Source organism: Amborella trichopoda, chromosome 7 (genome assembly GCF_054954075.1).
Source record: "Amborella trichopoda isolate Santa Cruz 75 chromosome 7, AtrichopodaSantaCruz75HAP2 v2.0, whole genome shotgun sequence".
Lineage (NCBI taxonomy): Eukaryota > Viridiplantae > Streptophyta > Magnoliopsida > Amborellales > Amborellaceae > Amborella > Amborella trichopoda.
Genome location: NC_142342.1, coordinates 41,493,384 through 41,514,460, shown reverse-complemented (window position 1 = coordinate 41,514,460; position 21,077 = coordinate 41,493,384). Strand labels below are relative to the sequence as shown.

The 21,077-nt window shown below is 34.2% G+C and overlaps 2 protein-coding genes and 1 non-coding gene across 4 annotated transcripts in view; 1 reads left to right on the top strand and 2 right to left on the bottom strand.

Annotated features, from left to right (window-relative positions):
• Positions 1-6,762, bottom strand: part of LOC18422889 (UvrABC system protein A) — a 28,305-nt gene extending 21,543 nt beyond the window's left edge. For both annotated transcript variants that reach the window (XM_088871414.1, XM_020670744.2), the window contains exons 1-3: positions 6,633-6,762; positions 3,165-3,276; positions 1,850-1,988 (exon numbers count right to left, since the gene is read on the bottom strand). In XM_088871414.1, coding sequence (XP_088727540.1) covers positions 1,915-1,988; positions 3,165-3,276; positions 6,633-6,746 — 300 coding nt within the window. In that variant the 5' untranslated portion in view covers positions 6,747-6,762 and the 3' untranslated portion in view covers positions 1,850-1,914. The remainder of the gene's footprint in view (positions 1-1,849; positions 1,989-3,164; positions 3,277-6,632) is intronic.
• Positions 6,763-15,498: 8,736 nt separating this feature from the next.
• On the top strand, positions 15,499-15,582 carry TRNAL-UAA (transfer RNA leucine (anticodon UAA)). Its single transcript has one exon. It is a non-coding gene; the product is annotated as a tRNA-Leu (tRNA).
• Positions 15,583-18,056: 2,474 nt separating this feature from the next.
• LOC18422888 (Haloacid dehalogenase-like hydrolase (HAD) superfamily protein) lies at positions 18,057-20,179 on the bottom strand. The gene has a single exon (XM_006827589.4). It carries the CDS (start codon positions 19,681-19,683, stop codon positions 18,496-18,498), a length of 1,188 nt encoding a protein of 395 aa, XP_006827652.1. The 5' UTR covers positions 19,684-20,179; the 3' UTR covers positions 18,057-18,495.
• Positions 20,180-21,077: the final 898 nt, after the last annotated feature.

Here is a 21,077-nt window from a genome sequence, read left to right as displayed (position 1 = left end):
ACCCTCTTTGTTTGACATAATTTGCGAAATCTAGACTTTTTTCTGTTTTCTACGTTACGGATGTCCAAAATACCCCTAATCGTATGGAAAATTTGAAGGTCCTTTTATTTTCGTGGAAATATTTTCAGATCGAACCATTTTTTTTCATGTGGCTTAAATGTGAGAATATTTTCATATCAATTAGTTATAGTGTATTTTTTTCACATCAATTGGTGTGAAAATCTTTTCGTATCTAACTGTTTAAGGGAGCACACCAATTGATACTTAATTGGTACGAAAATCTTCCCACACCTAACCACCTAAACGAATTTTTTCATGTGAAAAATATTTTCATGAAACTTGACAATGCTGGTTATCCAGTTGCATATATTTATACGATGCATGCTACCCTTTTCCAAAAATGATAATCCTTTTCTATGAAGGCAGCTAAATGTGGCCAAAGTTTGATAGATCTAGACTTGGACCTTAACTTGTAAAATGCCAAATACCAATTGACGCTAGGCTTGGCCAAATCCGGTTTAAGCCAGAAAAAATTAAAAAAATATTTGAAGATTGATTAGCTCTCAAAACTTTCCCTTAGTGGAAGATATATTAGTTTGGGTGCACATAATAGGCTAGGGCCAAATCTCGTTTAAGCCAAACAAAAAAAAAAAAAGATTAAAATATGGTTAGAGGACTACTTACTCTTGAACTTTTGCGTACCAAAACATATATCAGTTTGGGTGTAAGAGATCAAGGATTCAAATCTTTAGACTTTATTTCTAAAAAAAAACCAATAAGTTGGCGTACTCCACCTTTTTCTTTTCTTTTTTCTCTAGGTGATCAGGGCGGCAGCAAGCTGCAACCTAATGTCTTGAATTCATTTCTACCGCATGTAGATAACCTTTTTTTTGCTAAACTACCCAAAAGAAACTAATTATTTAAGAGGTTTAGTTTTTTCCATTGATTTAATTTAGAAATCAAGAAATAAAAACATTATTAGAATAAAAATTAAAATTTAAGCTAGCGCAGCGCACATCACATAGGTAATGCGAGCCATTAAATATCAATTTTTAACTTTTTACCATATTTTACTGGTACCATACCATCTATGTCATACTTGAATGGAACTCAACTACTTAAATGCAATGACTTGAGCACTATTAGGTGGCTATTGGCTGCTTTATCGGTTTGTATGGGAAATTGTGAAATATTTCACCACATTTGTTAAATCATTAGAAGTTTGGGCCTCCAAAGCCTTAAAAGGATCTCAGTTTTGTGTTCCAGTGAGAGGTCAAAACCGCTCAACTCAAAAAATGCATAACCGACTTCAAAATGCATTATTGAAAGTCACAAGGAAGCTAAAAGATTTCCTTCTTCCAAGGGAGGAACTATAGTATGCTCGTGGGGGAGCATATAATATGCTCTTTAATATTGGACAAAAATTAACATTTGGCTTTTGTTTCAAATCATTTTCGAAGGGAGAGTTTTAGTATAAGAGATACTTTTGTAATCTGAAAGTTATCAATAGGAAAGATATATAATAAGACAATTTATTGTTCGTATATTGGGTCGCAATCATCTTTAGCTGTTAGATGAAAAATCCGACGTCTGAGTATTCCATTGACTTGGTTCAAAATCTAAAAAAAATTTCTAAAACTTTGTGACGAACCCTACCATCAAATTTCATATATGATGGCCAAGAGTGACTCTCACCCATAAATGTAAATGGTCATATGATATACAATTGCCTATCCATAAATCTTTCATTTCTTTTTCCTTACTTTTTTTTTTGGTAAATTTGGATCTAGACTTTTCCGCTTCATTTCTTAATCTAAATCAATAGAAGAAGGGAAGAACTTTAGAATACCAGAAATTATGTTGGAACTCCATTTCTCATATTGCGGTCTTGCTCCATCCACTTCATCATCTGATCTAGGCCCCTTTTCCAGATTTGAAATGGCTTCTTTGGATGCTGATAGCTGTTGACGCCTGATTGATTACACCCCCTACCATAGACAAGATCATCAAGAATTCTTCACTGTTTTCACTGCCACATCCAAAGATATGGAAAAAGGGCGACGAACTAAAACAAATTGAATCTCCTTGATTTGAGATTCGCTTAATTCATGCTCCTCTTTCGTCTAAAGGAAAAAGAGAAAAAGGATAATGGATTTGCACCATTGTCAAAATCCAAAATTCATAATATGGAGGCTTGTTTGCATGGCAATCTAGCACTGCTGCATCTTGGTACACTTTTTAGTTAGAATAATGATCCTATAGTTAGAATTATAGTTAGAGTTATGATCACCCTCCCCCACCCATGTGTATAGGACATCAAAGAATCACTATTAAAATTAGCACATATCTCTAAAAAAGTTATCACATCAATGTAAAACTTGACTTTTCTATAAATCCCTGCCAAATTTAATAGTGATCTTTTAGGGTCCTATATACATGGGTGCATGAAAGTCCTGTAGGATAATTTCTCTTTTAGTTAATAGCTTAATATATTAAAAGACGTTTATGCAAGGTGCTAGTTGTATACTATACAAGTAAGGCTTACCTCAAAGCCCGGTATCATCGGAATTGACATTTTACTGTCATTTAGGAATGACCATAAACCTAAAGTGCTGTTGATTAAAAAGAAAATCAGGAAATCCCAATTCACTCCAATTTTGGGTCCGGGTTCCACGTCCCATATCAATTTTTCCGGGTCCCTGGACCTGACCCGTTACCACCCCTAAACTCAAGGATGGAATTCCAGTTTGAACACGTGGCAGCCAAACAAGTGGTACATAAAACTGATTATCAATTAAGCAGAACAGAACACAATGCTTGATTTCATAGTACGAGTGCTAATTGATGCTTGATTTTACAAGGAACCACATGGTTTTGCAATGCAAAAGCCCATTAACATTTTTCATCTTTCTCATTCCAATTTTTTCTTACAACTCTTCAAGAGGGGGCTCAAGATGAACACTAGGCTATATTTCTACGGAACTGTGAACTTTTGCAAGGGAAAATCAAAGACCAGACAAATCCTTGGCTTTTCATCTAACATTCAAAACCGTCCCAAGGACTCCTGAAGTAGCCACCATTGGAGTTGGTATAAGGATTATGTACAAAACACCTCTCTCTCTCTCTCTCTCTCTCTCTCTCTCTCTCTCTCTCTCTCTATTGACCTTTCCCATGAGTGATACTGGTGTCTCCACCTTCCTTTCCTCGAGGCTCCTCTCTCGACTTGAATATGTAACTCTTGACGACCGCTTCTGCTGAATTTATTGCTTTCTTGATCTGTCATGTGCCATCCAATTATAACAGGTTTAAAAGGAAAGAATGACATATGACTAAGATCACAATATTGAGAAAAAAGAGTGTTATCACACAAATTATATGAGATTTAAGAGATTTGGGATAATTCAACATGACAAGTATTCAAAGAACCACGAATAACCGGTCAACAATAGTATAGCAAAAAAGAAAGACACAGGGAACCAAGTCAACCTTCTCTCAAAAAAAAGAAAGACACGGTAGCATCTCTCCAAGCCAGGCCAAAATGCAGAACTTGTTTGTTTTAATTATTGGTTCTAAAATAAACAGTACAACTAACATTTACAAGTAACCATGGAACAAGGAAAGCAAAAGAGTTGAAAGAACAGATAATGAAAGATGAAATGTCAAAAACCAAAATAGAAAATGGAGAAACCATCAAGTATGTAGGATCAAATATATATTTCTGGTCAATATCATCAAGTATATAGGATCAAATATATATTTCTGGTCAATATATATAAACATAAAATAAGGACTTATATCAGGGGTGGGTATGTGTGTGCATGAGAGAGAGAGCATCGAGAACCATTTTTATGAGAGAATGCAACAGAAAACCATCTCATCATTATCAAAGCATTTTACCAACTATTTGGGGCAAAAGAAAACATCTAAATAATCTAATTGTGTGATTGTGGGAGAGAAGGATATTAAACCATCTAAAATGTTTGTACAGCAAGAACACAGCGTGCATCTGTGCATATTTATACATGTGATCGTGTCCAAGTGAGAGAAATAGAGATTGTAGTTCGACCCTTGAAGGGGGGGAACTAGGGCAATTTTGAAAATAAAAATGACTAAAAAGGGGAAATTTAAAAAACTCCAGACTATTTTAAATTTCGGAAAAAACAAAGTGATCCGTATGATAATTTCCCAAATGCACGCGCGCCTCATGTGCGTGCTTGCGTGTGTGTGTGTGTGTGTGTGTGTGTGTGTGTGAGAGAGAGAGAGAGAGAGAGAGAGAGAGAGAGAGAGAGCAATATTCAATGAGAGAACATGTTGAAGTACATTACTTTTGCACATGGGAGTCTGAAAGGTTATACATGTGCAAGGCAGATCCTCAAATAGTGCTCTCTACTTCCCATATTGACATCACAAATTACAATACCAACAGAACAAAGCCTGTTGATGCCAACCACAAATCGGAATGTTGATAATGCTCAATAGTTAGCATTGCACCATCCTTGGAATCACTCAACCCAGAATTCTCAGAAATGTTTTTCTTTTTTCAGTATGTTTTTCTGATTAAGGCCAATATGGACCGAATCCTTATGAGCAGAAGGCTTTTATGTAATTGAAACACCCCTCCAGTAATTAGATTTAGAAAAGGCAAAACCCCCCAGTATTTATAGCGAAAATCTTCCCAAGAAGCTCATTTTTCCTCTGATCTTTGTGATTTTTTCACAGACATAAAGAACATAATGTGTTCCTAAAGATCAAAATTTCAATGTTAGTGGACAATATCTACTCAATCTCAAACTCAAATAAGATCATCTGTTACCCTTTCTAGGGTTGATTAAGTTTTGAAACTAATATTTTCAAAAAAATGTTAAGGTTCAAGAAGACAGCCTATGAGCAAGCAATTAAACAATCTACATGGAGATTGTGATGTTATAGAAGTATAATGCCATCCAACAAAAGTTAGATGATGAAGATTGTAATCACTGTGGATGCCCTGCCTTTTTATATCATTCACATGGAGTATGTCACCCAACCATTCCACCTCTCGGCTTTCCTGCCCTGGCCCAAATCTGGGTCCATCCTTTGGAAAGCAACAAATGCGGCCACCCTTTGGACCACTTGGAAAGAGCGTAACAACAGAATCTTCCAAAGCCTTTATGCCCCAATCCATAAAGTTTAGGTAACCATAAGATTATCTTCTCGGCCACCAACCATAGTCGGTTCCGGCATCGGTCGCCCTCGGATTTTATCCTTAACTGGGTCAATATTCTTCAACATCGGCCTCTAAAGATCCCTCGCTCTGCTCTATGGAGACCACCCGAAGGGCCAAGATCAAACTCAATTTTGACGGTTCCTCTTAGACGGCCTCAAGCTCTACGATCACTCCTGACTCTACGATCACTTCTTGCCAATCTGCTCCCCCTTGGAGATTTGGCAAATCTTTGATGACATGCATATGCAAGTCTCTTGGACTCATATCGAGAGGGAGGCCAACCAGGCGGCGGACGCCCTAGCTAAACAAGGAGCCACCTCGGAGTAGCATTTCACCAGCTTTGCCTAGCTTTGTTGCAACTTTTTATTTTTTTAGCAGACAATTCCCTTTCTTGTAATAGTTGTAGTGTGCTATAAGTGTTTGCCACCTTTCTCGGTGATTGTTTTGACCGTCGGGGAGCTATGTAACTTTTCTCTCTTTCAATACAGCGTTAACAGTATAAAAAAAAAAAAGAATATAATACTCAAAGTTCTTAATTTATGAAGAAAAAAAAATCTCATAATTGTATTTTCGTTGAGTTTTGATCATGAAACTATGAATAAACAACAAAGAAATTCCTCTCATGGTGTAGCCCTGACTTCATCATCGTCGACGTCAAAGCCTTTTCCCACCTAATTGGGGTCGGCTACACAAATCCTGATCCACCATTCTGGTCTATTAAGGGCCATGAGTCACATAAAACATACTAGAGCGAGAAACCTAAAATTGTTTGCATATTTTCAAATCTAAACAATATCACATTTGCAAGTATTTGAACAGAGAAATATTTTTTTTTAGAAGAACACGGAGAAACGTTTTAGAGAGAGACTTCCAATTCCAAGTGTCTGCGGGCTTTCACTGATCTACTAGACAGGACTTCAACAACTTTGCAGAAAACGTTTGTGCGGCCTAACGAGTCTAAGCCCTAAAACCCATGAAAACTATAAAAGGAATTATTTGAAACTCAAAATTTAAGTTTTAGATAGAGAAACCTATGTTTGTTTGCCTGTTTTTCTACCTAAATAAGCAAGATTTGCAAGGAATTACTCAATTCATGAACATAAACCTTAAAAACCATGAATGATTCCTAAATTGGTGCTTATTTGGAAAATACACAGAACCTTCTAGAGAGAGAAGTCCTAATTTCTGGCATGTAAGCATATACTCAACAAAAATAAAGCACAAATTCACAGGGCAAACAGAGATGCGCATGCCATACAGAGAACAGCATATTGCTTAATAAATTAAAGACAAAAACAATAAGGCACCGCCCCATGGTACTGAACACAAAATATACCAAAACACGTTACAGAAACCAGAAGAGAGTGAAAGAGGAATAAAAACAAGTTGAGAGAGAAATAGCCATATGGAGAGAGAGAGTACTTACAGGGTCTAGGGCATTAGGGTTAGGGCCATAATCCTGAGTGAGGAGGAAATAGGCTGCAACTGCAGTGGTCACTATTGCTACCCTTCTAACCAACTTGTCTGTCTTAGGATCCATTCTCTCTCTCTCTCTCTTTCTATTTGTTGGGACGATCATTCTTATATGGGTGTCGTCTCCATGAGGCTGCAACCTTAAACAATCCAATTATTAATATATAATTTTGATGTAAAATATTTTCAGGATTATTTCAAATTTTATTTTCATATCTAATTATAAAATTTCAAACTCTAAAAATAAAATTTCAAACTCTACAAATGGTTAAAATCAAGTAGATCTATAAACATACCAAAATCTTGAAAATAGACGATCTAGATAATATGTTATAAGATGCACTATTTTTTAAAATCAAAATCTTTTTTTTTTTTATAGTCTCATATCTTGATGATCAATTAAAGAGTTTTTCAATATTAAAACAACTTTTTTTGGATGGATTCTTGAGGTGCATAGGGAGTTCTACATTTTAAGGTTGCAACATAAATTTTTTCCTTGTTATATACTTTGTTAGCGACTGGATTTTAAAATGCCAAATGATTGCTCTTGTAGAAATAAGGTTGTGGTACTCTCCTTACATTTTATTTGGACGGTATAATTTTGATACATCTTTTAATACAATGAAAATATTTATATAAGGGCGAGGCTCTAACCAATTAAAATAAGGTGCACATAAAAAATTCAATAGAAAAGGTTATTTCGATCCCAAATTTTTTCAAATGGATCATCTTGATGTATTGACATGAGGAAAAATGGATTCCAAGTCTTGAAAACAGTCATCTTGTAATGCATTTTTTTATCGTCAATTCTCAACATTTTTGAAGTGTTTATAGATTTGCTCAATGTATACTAAATTTGAAACTTTAAACTCTATAATTAGATATGAAGATAAAGTTTCGAGCCATCGCAAAGATTTCTAGTACTCAATGCTATTTAAAGGTACATATTACTTTGATTGTTTGGGCCTTTGCTCTATACATAGGATAGTGTCTAAAATACACTATCTAAAAAAAATAGCTGGTGTAGATTAATGAAATCTTATTTCTAGAAATAAAGTTGTAATTTTATACAAACTTTTTCTTTTTTTAACTAATTAATTTTACTTAAAGAGTGACTTAAAACAAAACTTTAAAAAGTGGGCTTGAGAAAAAAAAACTTCAAGTCAAGCCATGCTTCTACAATATCTGGTCTAGAGGTATAAAGCATTCATTTTAAAGATGGATGCAAATAGGTGGTCCATCTAAAAACAATTGTAATTAACGGTCCAATTTTTTTTTAATATAATTATTATTTATAGTTTTCAAATTTTGATTTTCTTTTTTTTTTTTTCATATTCATGATCTCCATGTTAAATATTATATATTCTTTAAAAATTAAGATCAAATTATATTTAAAAAATATATTTATTGCCAAGCCAGCATTTCTACAATAGGGTGGTTGGCCACATAGAAACTGTGTCCAAATAATATTTGAGAGTCGAGAGGCTTGTTCAATTTTTGAAAGATGAGATCTAAATAATTCAAAATTAAAATAACATGTTTTGAACATAATAATCTGATCCCAAAAGTTCATAGAAAGAAATCACTTTGTTTGAAGGAGTATGAGTACAGTTTGCACCCTTGGAACATACCAGCCTCTTTTTTTCTCTTTACTTTCTACTTTTTGTGAAATGCAGGGAAAACCCCATATCTCCTTCTCATTATTTTCCTCTTTGTGGAATCTCTGTCATTCATATGATATGAGTAGCACAAGCTTGTATTGAGCATTTTCTCCTTGAAATTATTCATAGAGGGGTTTTATAGGACTCTTTATTAATTGTGTATTCACTAACCATCTTCACTTTTTTTCAATAGTTGTATATAGAAATTACCAATGCTTTTACTATTAAAGTTTGGGATTGTATAATGAGACCATTTACATTTGATAGAATGAGGTTCCAATTACTTATAACCAATGGTTTAAAAAGCAGATCGGTGACTTAGATCGGGCACCTAAAAAATCGATTCGGATCGACGAATCGGCGATCCGGATAGGAAATCGGGTGAATCGATCAGAATAAAACTTAAAAAAAATCCGAAAAAATTATTAAAATTCATTATAAATATTGTTTTTAGGAATTCAATAAGAAATGAGGGTACTCCATTAAGAATTTTCATGTTTTTGCATGAATATGCGAATATTGATATGTTCTTTCCCTGCATGAACTACTATTCAGCATTTAATTTACATCACACAAAAGGATAAACATAGAATTATCATGGAATAAGTATATCAACATACATGGACTACAATAAAGCATACAATTAGTGACATACGATCTAAAAATAAAATGACAGACGACGTTGTTGTTCTTCTTGGTCACGCTGGTGTCATTGATTGAATTCGTTTGACAATTCATTGATTCGATCTAAAAACGAATCATCGATATTCGCAGGCGTCTAACTATACCCAAATCCCTGAGTGTTAGTGTTTTGTTGTGTTCCCAATCCAAAATCCCCAAAGCTTGTCCATCCTTCATGCTCACCTACACTGTCGTGCTCATCCCTACACCGTTGCTGTTGGGACTCGATATGTGAATAATATGGCTGGGATAGGGTGGCCTCAGAATCATCGTCTCTCTCATTTTCGCTTAGACCCCCTTCCCACTCTCCCTCATTAGGTGCAATATCACCGCCATCTCCAACGAATTGTGGATACGTTGGCTGGCTGCTTCCCCTTTCATGCTGCTCATCACCTTCTTCAAGATCTTCCTCACCGATAGCCTCAAAGAACGCTCTCTTATGCAACACTAGCTCCTCCTCTTCTACTACCCATTGGTCTGGTGTGTCTGTGACAAATATTGTGTCTAAGTCTATCGACCCATAGTCAACAAGCTTCCTTCTTATTTGTCGCTCTCGGAGGTTTAAATTATAATGAACATATACTAGTTTATGAAGCTTCTCAGAAGCAAGTCGATTCCTCCTAGTAGTGTGCAACCATTGGAACGTACTTCAGTTGCACTCACAGCCAGTAGTAGAACATGTCTGGTAGAGCACATTGATTGCTATCTTCTTTAGGTGAGGTGCATTAGTACCATATATCTCCCACCATTCAATTGGATTAAAATGCAAAAAGCATTGTAAGGCAAGAACAATTCATAAGATTAAATATATGAATTAACAAAATATTAGCGAGGGGATAACCTAGATCCATCATAGTTCGAGAATTCCTGGCAAGTCTAGTTCCGAAGGATCCTATAGCATTCCTATACATAGCAAGCTAAAACAAATATATTACGTTTTAGTGCATTATTCCTCACAAATATAACAACTCAATGAAGTTCTTACCCAAACATTAAATAATACCTCTTGTATTGCTGCTACTTGGTTTCGATGGCTTCTCTCCAACCTTGCAATAATATATCTGACCCCTTTCATAATCTTGTGGGGATATTCAGGTGTCAAATAGAAAATTTTTGGGTTCAAGTAGTAACCTGCAAAATATATAAATAGAAAAATGTCATTTACAATTCCATAAAAAAATGATTTAAAATGAAACATTGTAATGATATAAAAATATATTTACCAGCATGATGATTTGGACGTCCAAATTTGGTATTCCACCTCCTTTCTATAATCTCGATCACTTTATTAGCAAAACTACACTTCTCCCCAATAGCTGATTTCGCCCTCTCAATACCTTCATAAAGGATACCCATGGTAGCTTTCTTGTCAGCATCCATCATTCTTAACACCGTCACCAAAAGGGCAGTGGCCTCTACAACACTGGAACATCGAGACCAGAACCGCCTATTTGAGACTATGTTGTCCACTTTTATACCAGTACTGGACTTCGAGAGGCAGTCATTTAACCACTCTGCACAAGTAAACAATCTCTTTAATGCACCTTCATATTCTCGAATGGAGTCCACAGTTAAGTAATCGGTCGCAAAGCGGGTTATAGCAGGTCCGATTATCTCTTTTTTCTTAGAGTGTTCTCTAAACAGAAATAAAATTTTAGAGTGGTTGTATATAAATCTCGATACCAACCTTGCTTCCTGTAGAGTCTCCTTCACAATTTTGATCTCACCGATCTCCTCTAACATAAGATCGATGCTATGTGCAGCACACGGGGTCCATACTAGATGCTTCCTCTTATCCATCAACTTGCTGCCCGCAGAAACACATGCACGCGCATTGTCCGTAATAAACTGGACTACATGCTTATCTCTCACCTCCTCCACTATCTGATTATATAGTCGTACGTAGAAGTTTGCATCCTTCTTCGTCCCTGATACTTCTTTGCTAGACAAAAAAGCTGTACCTTTTGGAGAATAGGCCAAGAAGTTTAAAAACTCCTTTTTGCTAACTTTATTCAACCAACCATCACTAATGAGAGTAATGCCTGTCCTTGGTCAACTCTGTTTATATTCTTCAATCCACTTTGTAACTTCCTCCACCTTTTCATCTAATATTGGCCCACTGAACTCATATGCCGTCGGGGGTTTTACCCCGGGCCCGACTCTGTAGACTGCACTGACCATAGGTAGAAAATATGGGCTATTGGCTGCATCAAAGGGAATCCCTTTATCGTAGAACCATTTACCAACATATCTCCCCAACATATTTATTTGTACCTTTAATCATGCATTTTAGGGTCATCTGTTGTGACTTAGGCTTTAAGATAAATGAGTCTTTACGACCATGACCTGCAATACTAGCACTTCTAGGTAACCTAGAAACAATTTCTTCAACATCTGATTCTCCTTGATACATATTGCCATCAATCCCTCCATACATATTTGAGCTGGGCCCGCCGTACATGCGAGCTAGGCCTGCCATGCATGTCTGAGCTAGGCCCACCATGCATGTTTGAGCTAGACCCACGGGGCATTCTAAACCTACGTACTCTTTGATATTGTTCATGTAAACTCAATCTTGTGGCCATGTCCAAGTCATTATTATATTGCTCTTCTAGGTCATTATTATATTATTTTTCTGTATCATTCTTGCTTTATGACGTATATAAACTAGTTATCTCCTCATTCAACTTATGTTTGGCAATTTTTTTACCTTTGTTAGCATTAAGAATTGTCGTCATCTGTTTTTTTACATTACTAGGGATACTAGTGCATGCAGAAACATCTCCCTTAACCCCTGCCAAGTGTTGCTTGAACATATGTACCCCACTACTTATCACTCTTTGACAGTAATTACAAATAATTTTGTCTTTTTTGTTGGGATCAAGTCTTACCCCATATTGTCATGTATGGTCTTCTGTAGATCTTGACATGATTCAACTGTTTTAAGATGTAAAAAGTTAAAAATTAACCTGACAGTTCAACAAGAAAAATAATCACCATGTGTAGTGATAATATGTTGGGTAGTTCATGTAGTCATATTTGTTGTTATTTGTTATTGCAAAATACCTCTATTGACAAGAATATTTTCGTACATATCAATTACAAACATTCATGATAATATAATATAAAATGCAAGCTCCAAACATGGCTACAACTCTTGACATGGCTACAACTCAATTATCAAGAACATACATTTTTTGTATTAAAAAATTAATAATAAAAACAATTATTCACAGAGCCACCTAACATCAGTCATTCCAACTCAAAAATGCATTAACAACAGATTAAAAAAAAAACAGTTTTGCATTAAAATATAATAACATGCATTTTTTTGCATAAATAATCTATCAACATAAATAATCTATCAACATAGAATTTTTTCAACAAAAATTTTAACAATAAAAATTTTAAATATGGTTTAATACCTCATGATAATTAAAACCTTGTCACGATTTTCACATCTTTTCGAAAAATCATCATTTTTCAAAAACTTCGATCATGAAAAAAAAAAAAAAGTACAGCAAACTCAAATACTAAAAATTAAAAATTGGGTTTAATACATCATGATAATCAAAACCTTACCACGACTTTCACATATTTTCGAAAAATCATCATTTTTTGAAAAATTCGATCATGAATAAAAAAAATAAAAAAAAAAGTACAACAAATTTTCAAAAAATTCGATCATGGATTACAAAAAAAAAATTCGATCATGGATTAAAAAAATAACAAATAACAAATTTTCAAAAAAATTCGATCATTGATTACAAAAAAAAATTCAATCATGGACTAAAAAAAAAAATCACAAATTTTCAAAAAATTCGATCATGGATTAAAAAAAAAAATCACAAATTTTCAAAAAATTCGATCATTGATTACAAAAAAAAATTTGATCATGGATTAAAAAAAAAAAATCACAAATTTTCAAAAAAATCGATCATGGATTAAAAAAAAAAAAAATCACAAATTTTCAAAAAATTCAATCATGGATTAAAAAAAAAAAATCACAAATTTTCAAAAAATTCGATCATGGATTACAAAAAAAAAATTTGATCATGGATTAAAAGAAAAAATCACAAATTTCAAAAAATTCAATTATGGATTACAAAAAATTTGATCATGGATTACAAAAAATTCTATCATGGATTACATAAAATTCGATCAAGGATTACAAAAAACAAAAAAACAAAAAAAAACAAAAAATTTGATCATGGATTACAAAAAAAGATAAAAACAATTCGATCATGGATTACAAAAAAAAAAAAACAAACATTTCGATCATGGATTACAAAAAATTCGATCATGGATTACAAAAAATTCTATCATGGGTTACAAAAAAAAAAAAAAAAAAATTCGATCATGGATTACAAAAAAAAAAAAAATAATAATTCGATCATGGATTACAAAAAATTCGATCATGTATTACAAAAAATTGGATCATGGATTACAAAAAATTCGATCATGGATTACAAAAAATTCTATCATGGGTTGCAAAAAAAAAAAACAAAAAATTTGATCATGGATTACAAAAAAAAAAAAAAAAAAAAACAATTTGATCATGGATTACAAAAAAATCGATCATATATTACAAAAAATTCGATCATGGATTACAAAAAAAAAAAAAAAATGTTCTTCACAGGGCCATCTTACATAAGCCATTTTAACTAAAAAATTCACCTCTAAGTGAATAAGTTACATCCAATTGAGTATATTTTATGATAAACAACAATATAATGAATCAAAACCTAAATTTTGAACACATTATCATCAATAAATCAAATCAAATCGATTAAATTGAGCAAAAAAAAAAGACGCAGTTCTTTTATTCACAAACAGTCATTGAATCTAAAACATAAAGCTCAATTTGAATAAATCAGATCAAATTGAATACATCTAATTATAAACAACACTGTAACAATTAAAAACACTAGAAATCTAACACATTATTTCTAATATATCATGAACAAAAAATCGAAAGGCAGAAAAAAAAAAAAAAAACAGCACAAATTTTTTTCCACATACATCTCTGTGTTCATCTAAAAATTCATGTTGTAATTGACCAAATTACATAAAATTGAATATGTTAAATCATAATAGACACAATAAAGATTAAAAACCCTACAAATTGAACTCATTATCTTCAAAATATGCAGTGAAATTAATCATATGGCGGAAAAAAAAAAAACCCAAACTTCTTACTTGGTTTTGTGAACTGGAGCCTTTAATCTCCAAATAACTCTTTTTTTCTCAACGATTATCACAAATTCGTAACAGAAGATTTTGATGAACAACTTTACGATCAAAATGCCTACAAATTTTGACAGATTTCATGCCCTATTTGGCATGAAACACAAGGAAAGCCAGAAACCCTAAAAATGCAACTTTCATGATCCAAAAACACAAAATTTATCAACCATTTAATCCTTGAAAAAGCTGAATAAAGCTGTTTAAAGCCTGCATATTAGATCACATGCCAAAAAAAACAACAAAAATGATAAAAAAATGACAAATTTTGAAGAATCCAATGAAGAACACTGTGCCGCCCGTGTTCTTCACGGGACTCACCGATTCCGTACAGTGACTCGGTGAGTCACTGTACATAATCGCCCGGTTCTCTCTAGAACCGGTCGATTCCCGATTTTTTGAGCAATTTGAGATGCCTACTGTCGATTCCTGAGTCCGGTTCGACTCGGCATTTTTTTAAACACTGCTTATAACCATCTGATGTGAAATCTGATAGTTTGGGTGTGTCATAAAGTTTGAAAAAATGTCTTTTTAAGTTTGAGCTTGATCAATGAAATAAATGTAGCCATTTAATTTTACATCCAATGGTCAAGATTAGTTGTTATCACTTTGTACCGAAGATAAATAGTCTCATTGTATACTTTTCCTTAAAGTTACTTTTAGATAAGGAAAAGTCTGTGTAACGTATCCATCTACTTTGTATAGAAGTAAGGCACACCTCAAAAGTCTATTGGGAAAGGTTGTTCCAGTGCGTGAAGATCTTTTGATTGATTTCTCGACCTCAAAATGTGAAGATATGTAAAAAAAAGAAAATGGATCAAGTCTTGGAGTGTTTTTTGTAATGTGTGACGGTCTATTTTGAAAAATTTCAAGTGTATTTAGATCTACTCAATGTGAACCATTTTTTAAGTTTTAAATTTCATAACTGGGGCTAAACTTAGATTTTTAGGCCGTCATAAAGATTTTTTTTGGCTTCAAAACTACATCTTCTAATGGAGTTTAGAAGCGAGAAGATGGAGTTTAGAAGCGCGGCTTTCTTTAATTGCTTAAGGTTGGCGCCTTATCAAAGTAAATTAAAAACTTTTCATCTTAGAAACTAAAGTAATATATTTTTTTAGGGACAAAGTGTTTATTGATTGTTATAGGGAGATGATATCTATATAAATTTTATGAATTGATTAATTTATTTTTACTTTGCCTGACAAAATATATATGCAAACACATTAATCACTAGCTGGTTTGCCCGAGTGGTTAAGGGGGAAGACTTAAGATCTTCTGCACTCAAAGTGCGCATGGGTTCGAACCCCATAGCCAGCATTCTCTTATTTATTACCACCTCATTTTTTATTTTACAATTGAGATCTCTTTTCTCTCTCTCGATCTTTCTCAGCCAGCACTCTTATTGTAAAAGACCTCTTTCTTTTTTCTTTTACAATTGAGACCTCTTTTCTCTCTCTCTATCTTTCTCAGCCAGCACTCTTATTGTAAAAGACCTCTTTCTTTTTTCTTTTACAATTGAGACCTCTTTTCTTTTTCTTTTTTTGATAATGTTTTTTTTTTTCTCAGCCAGCAAATTCTTTTTATTACCGCCTCATTTTTTCTTTTACAATTGAGACCCCTTTTCTCTCTCTCTATCTTTCTCATTTTGAGGGCTCTCTTCTTCTCTCTCTCATTTTGAGGTCTCTCTCTCAAACAGGTAAAAGATTAGGGTTTTTTTTTTTCTTTTACAATTGAGACCTCTTCTCTCTCTCTCTCATTTTGAGGTCTCTCTCTCAAACTGGTATAAGATTAGGGCTCTTCTTTCTTTTATAATTGAGACATCTTCTCTCTCTCTCATTCTCATTCTGAGGGCTCTCTCTTCTTCTCTCTCTCTCATTTTGAGGTCTCTCTCTCTAACAGGTATAAGTGACCGTCTGGATCATCAATATCAGTGACCGTCTGGATCATCAATTTCAGGAAGAATTGGCCTAATAGATCCCACAAAATGCCCACCACTTTAATTGTATGCCTAATTTTTCTTTTTTGGAAGATCAATTGCATATCTGTTTAATGCCCGTATAATCACCTTCAATTTTCATATCTTCTACATAAGCAACAAAAAAATCTTATGCTTTTTTGAAAGGGATTGTACACTATAAAATCATTTATTTTTAGTACAATGAAATCATAATCATTTTTAATAATTAGATATGAAATCAAATAGATGAAAGAAAAAGTTTATATAAGGATGCTACTTTATAATGTAAAACTACGGATGCCTCTCAAAAAATCCATCGGAGTAGGTAGTTTTAGTGTTGAAAAATCCTTTGATTGATCATCTCAACATTGACATGCACAACTATGAAAAATAAAAAGATTTTACGTCTAAAAAATAATATATTTTACGACATATTATATACACCGTCAATTTTCAAGATTTTCATATGTTTATAGATCTACTTGATTTTAACTATTTTTTAAATTTTAAATTTTATAATTAGATATAAAAATAGATTTTGAGATAATCCTAATAATATTTTACTTCAAAATTATATACCATGGTAAAATTTGAAGGGCACCGTACCTCTACACCTACAAAGGCGTCCGTATGCCAACTGCACCAATAGATGAAATGGGTCTCAATATTGGAGAAATTTTATTTGAGAATTTGTGCCTAAATAATGACACATCCTCACCCGCACAATTTCAAATCTAATAATCAATCATGATTGTCACTTCCATGTATCAATAATGTTTGGTCCCCTTGTATACATTTCTTTTTTGCGATTAAAAGCATGACATAAAGGTGATATTTTTTTTAAAAAAATTATATAGACGATCAAATTAAAGCGCACCTAAAAAATTCCACTAGAAGTGGTTATTTTGATGTTCAAATATCCTCAAATTGATCATTTCAAGCATGAGAAAAAAAATGTATTTCAAGCTTTGAAAATAGTACATCTTGTAATGCATTTTTGAACAGTCAATTTTCAAGATTTTCAAGTTATCATTGATCTACTCGATATACACTATTTTTGAAGCTTTAAATTTTATAATTAGTGGCGAAAATATATTTTAAAGCTATCACAAAGATTTTCAGTATTAAAACCACATTTCTTAACACTATTTGAAGGTGTGCTCTACTTGATTGTTTAGAGCCTTGGCTCTTTACAAACTACACCCTATTTTTAATGGTTATTCAATTAAGGGATTCCCTTGCATTAATATATGAAATATTTTATTTTGAAATCATTTATTCTGTCAAGATAATTTGGTGTGGGTTAACAATCTTCAACTCATGCATAAAACAAACAAGCTCCAAAAAATAGGAAATAAGGTTGTGAATTCCTTTTTTTTATAAGTAAATCTATATTGAGCAGTGTTTTAAAGCTAAAAAGGACTGAGATCCAAACTCGCTAGGGTCTCAAGCCCGAGTTAGTGAACTGGACTAAGCCAAGTTTGTGTGAGACTCGGCCTGAGTCTTAGAAAAATTAAACAAAACCTTGCGAACTGATGAGACGCAGCCCGTTCCAAAGGTTCTCGTTCTGGAATCGGCAGGTTGTCGGACATGAGTATTGCAGGCAAGTTCGAGACAAACTCGCTGAATCTTAAGACATTGGCATTCGAACATGAGTAATGCAGGGAAGTCCGAGACAGACTCGCTTAGTCTTAAGACATTGGCATTGAGAAAAAAAATCAATAATGGAGTCAAGCCAGTAAAAAAGAGCTCAAATAACTAGAACATTAGCTAACTCTAAATTTAAGATAATTGAGATATGATAATGACAGAAAGAAATTATACACATTTGCGATTTTCAAAGACTACGGAATCTATCTGAATAATGCATATATTACATACACAATATGAAAAAGGTACGTCAAATGGAGACGTACCGACTAATCATACACCAGGGCGCCATTTCATATCATCATTTATCCGTTAATCATATTACAGAGTGAAGTCCATGAAACACCAGTACACAACAATGAGCCATCTTAACTTAATCCATTCTTGAGATGCTTGGTTCAATTAAGAAAGAGGAAATCTTTGTTCCATATACGTGACTTTGGTTTTTCAGACTGGTTGTCATAGTTTCTTCCTCCTCTAATTTGAGCTTTTGTGTGTGTGGCTTTCCTTGTTGTAGCTACTGCATTGTGTCCCTTCTCATAAATCAATGCCCTGGGTCTACCTTCAAGTACCTGATTGTGTGTGTGTGTGTTTGTGTGTGAGAGAGAGACTTCCGTTGATAACTACCATAGATCATCAACGGCGACTGAAGTCTGAGCAAACGGATCCTCCTGCAATTCCATTTCAACCTCTGGTTCTTGTATCCCAAACTCCAAAGAGTTGAGATCAGCCAAATTCTTCAAATCCACAACAGAGAGCTCGTCCAATCTCCTCACCACTAAATCAGCCGCCCCAAGTTCATACATGGGGTGCTTGCCCGAAACTGCTATGCATTTCATGGATGCATCATGAGCGGCCTCAACACTCGAATTCGAATTCCCAAATACTATGCATCTTTCGTTGATAAAATTCAATACTTGAGCCGCATAAACAAACATTTCAGGGTCGGGTTTCCCTCTATGAACATCCTCAGCTGCCACAACCACACTGAAAATGCCTTCTAACTCAACAACTTCCATGGCCTTTTGAACAAATTCTCTTGGCCTAGTAGAGACCAGAGCCATAGGTATCTCATATTTTCCCAAATTCCTCACAAATTCTAGTGAACCAGGCCTCAGCCTATAAAACCCACCTTGAATTTCCTCATAGATTTTTTCTCTCCTCAAACTTAACCTTCGAAGCTCAACAGGGTCTCTAGACCAGCAAAGAACCTCAGAGATTGCCTGCTCATTCTTCATCCCTTCAATTCGCCGCAAAATAAAAGCAGGAGGCGGACTTTTGCCTTCTTCTTGAGAGAGAATTAACCATGATCTTCTCTCTAAATCAGGGTCATCTTCGATCAAAACTCCCTCCCATTCCATAATAACCCCTAGCCAACCACAACCCATTCGATGCTGCCTGAGTAATGGGTTTTTCAGTGATGGGTCATCAGCTCTATTCGGTGGAGGCCAGAGTCTAGGGCTGGATGTTGTATTTATAAAAGAATTGGAGTTATTTTCAGGAAGCTTCTTGCCTTCTCGATAGGAATATGCCTCTTTTGTCAGCTCCATTGCAAGAGCTTTTGTTAAAGAGACAGAAAAAAAGTCTCTTTTTCTGCCTTTCTCGATAAATTGAACATCCGATATGCTTCTTCGACCCATAAATTCAGAGGGAAGAAGTCGTTTACGGTTATAACTTGATTCAGGCTTTCGACAAGAGAAGATGGTTCGATCAAGAGGAGAGAGAAACCGAGGCCCACGTCCATCATGAGGAGAGAGAAACCAAGGACCATGACCAACTAAAGTTGTTGCAGCCATGGAGAAATCCACCATATCCTTCCAATTAGATTAACAAATCACAGATGGGTATGATTTTCTTGATTAATTTATACAATACCTAACCCAAGGCAAAAGGAAAAAAATAACACAGAAACCCAATTCTTGCCCTTAAATTTACAGATGGTTTGAGATCTTGGAACTTATACAATGATTTCCTCTCTCTCTACAAAGTTGGTTCAACCTTTTCTGAATAAGAAAAAACACTATTATCTATTAATTCACAACCAATTCCCTACAAACAGAATTCCAAAGAATAACCCTTTTTGAACAATACCCAAAGCCCAATATTCCACAAAGAAAAAGGCAAAGACTGCAAATTATGTACAAACTTAACCCAATATTTCACAACATGTTTCTTAAAAATCAATTATTTCATTATAACAAAGTATTTAGATGCAACCTAAACAGTTTAGGATTCCATAATCCCCCAAAACCCAAAAAGGGGCCTGTTTTCTCAACTTTTCTTCCCTAAAACGTATACATCTCTGCTCAATTTACAGAGCAAAAAGAAGAAACCAAACACCAATCTATTCTGAACACTACGACTCAGTTTAGCTATATAACCAAATTTACACCCTTAAATCCCCAAAAAAAAAGGGTTAAAAAAGGGTATATTTACAGGATTTATACACAAATAGTTTTTAAAAGATCAGAACAAATCCTGTTTTCGGAAGAACCTGGTGGAATCCCCGCCGGTCGTTGCTGATGCACGGTCCAGGGCAGCCAGCCAGCCAGCCGGCGGCAGCAAGGCAAGAAACTTAGAGATAGAGAGAGAAAGACAGGAAGGAGAGAGAGAGAGAGAGTGAGAGAGAGAGAGACAGAGTTGCAGGCTGATTTTTCTGGTATTTTATTCTTCTTTTTTCTTTTTGCTTTGATTTAAAGGTTTTGTGTGGTCGTCATATATGCCGACCTCAGAATCGCGGATGGGTACGTGACACGTGGCGACATATATTTAACACAAAATACGGTATGCGATAAACTACTTTAACCCCAGGAGTTGAAGAAATATCTAAACTATCTCGACTTCATGTTATTGCATATCCTTCTCTAAATAAGAAATGCCAAATTGCCCCTTAAGATATATATATGGATATGATTCCCCTTAAGATTGACATGAATATGATTCTAGTGTGCCAATTATTTTCTTTGAAGAAGTTATGGCTAATCTGGTTTCTATGTAAAAACCTTTTTTAACATAAAAATATTTTTTATAGAAAAATGGGCCGGGTTGCCTGATCGATCATCGAATTGAAGATTTGGGTTGATTTTGAGCGATTTTTCGATGTGAAATTGTATTAAAATTTTATTTTAAAATTTAAAAATGTAAAAAATAATATAGGTAAAAATTGAGTGCTCCAACCAATTTGGATTGCCCAGTTCTCATTTAC

Bases quoted from the DNA above. Each gene is read 5' to 3' on its own strand.
- LOC18422888 (XM_006827589.4), bottom strand. From the start codon at position 19,683: ATGGTGGATTTCTCCATGGCTGCAACAACTTTAGTTGGTCATGGTCCT.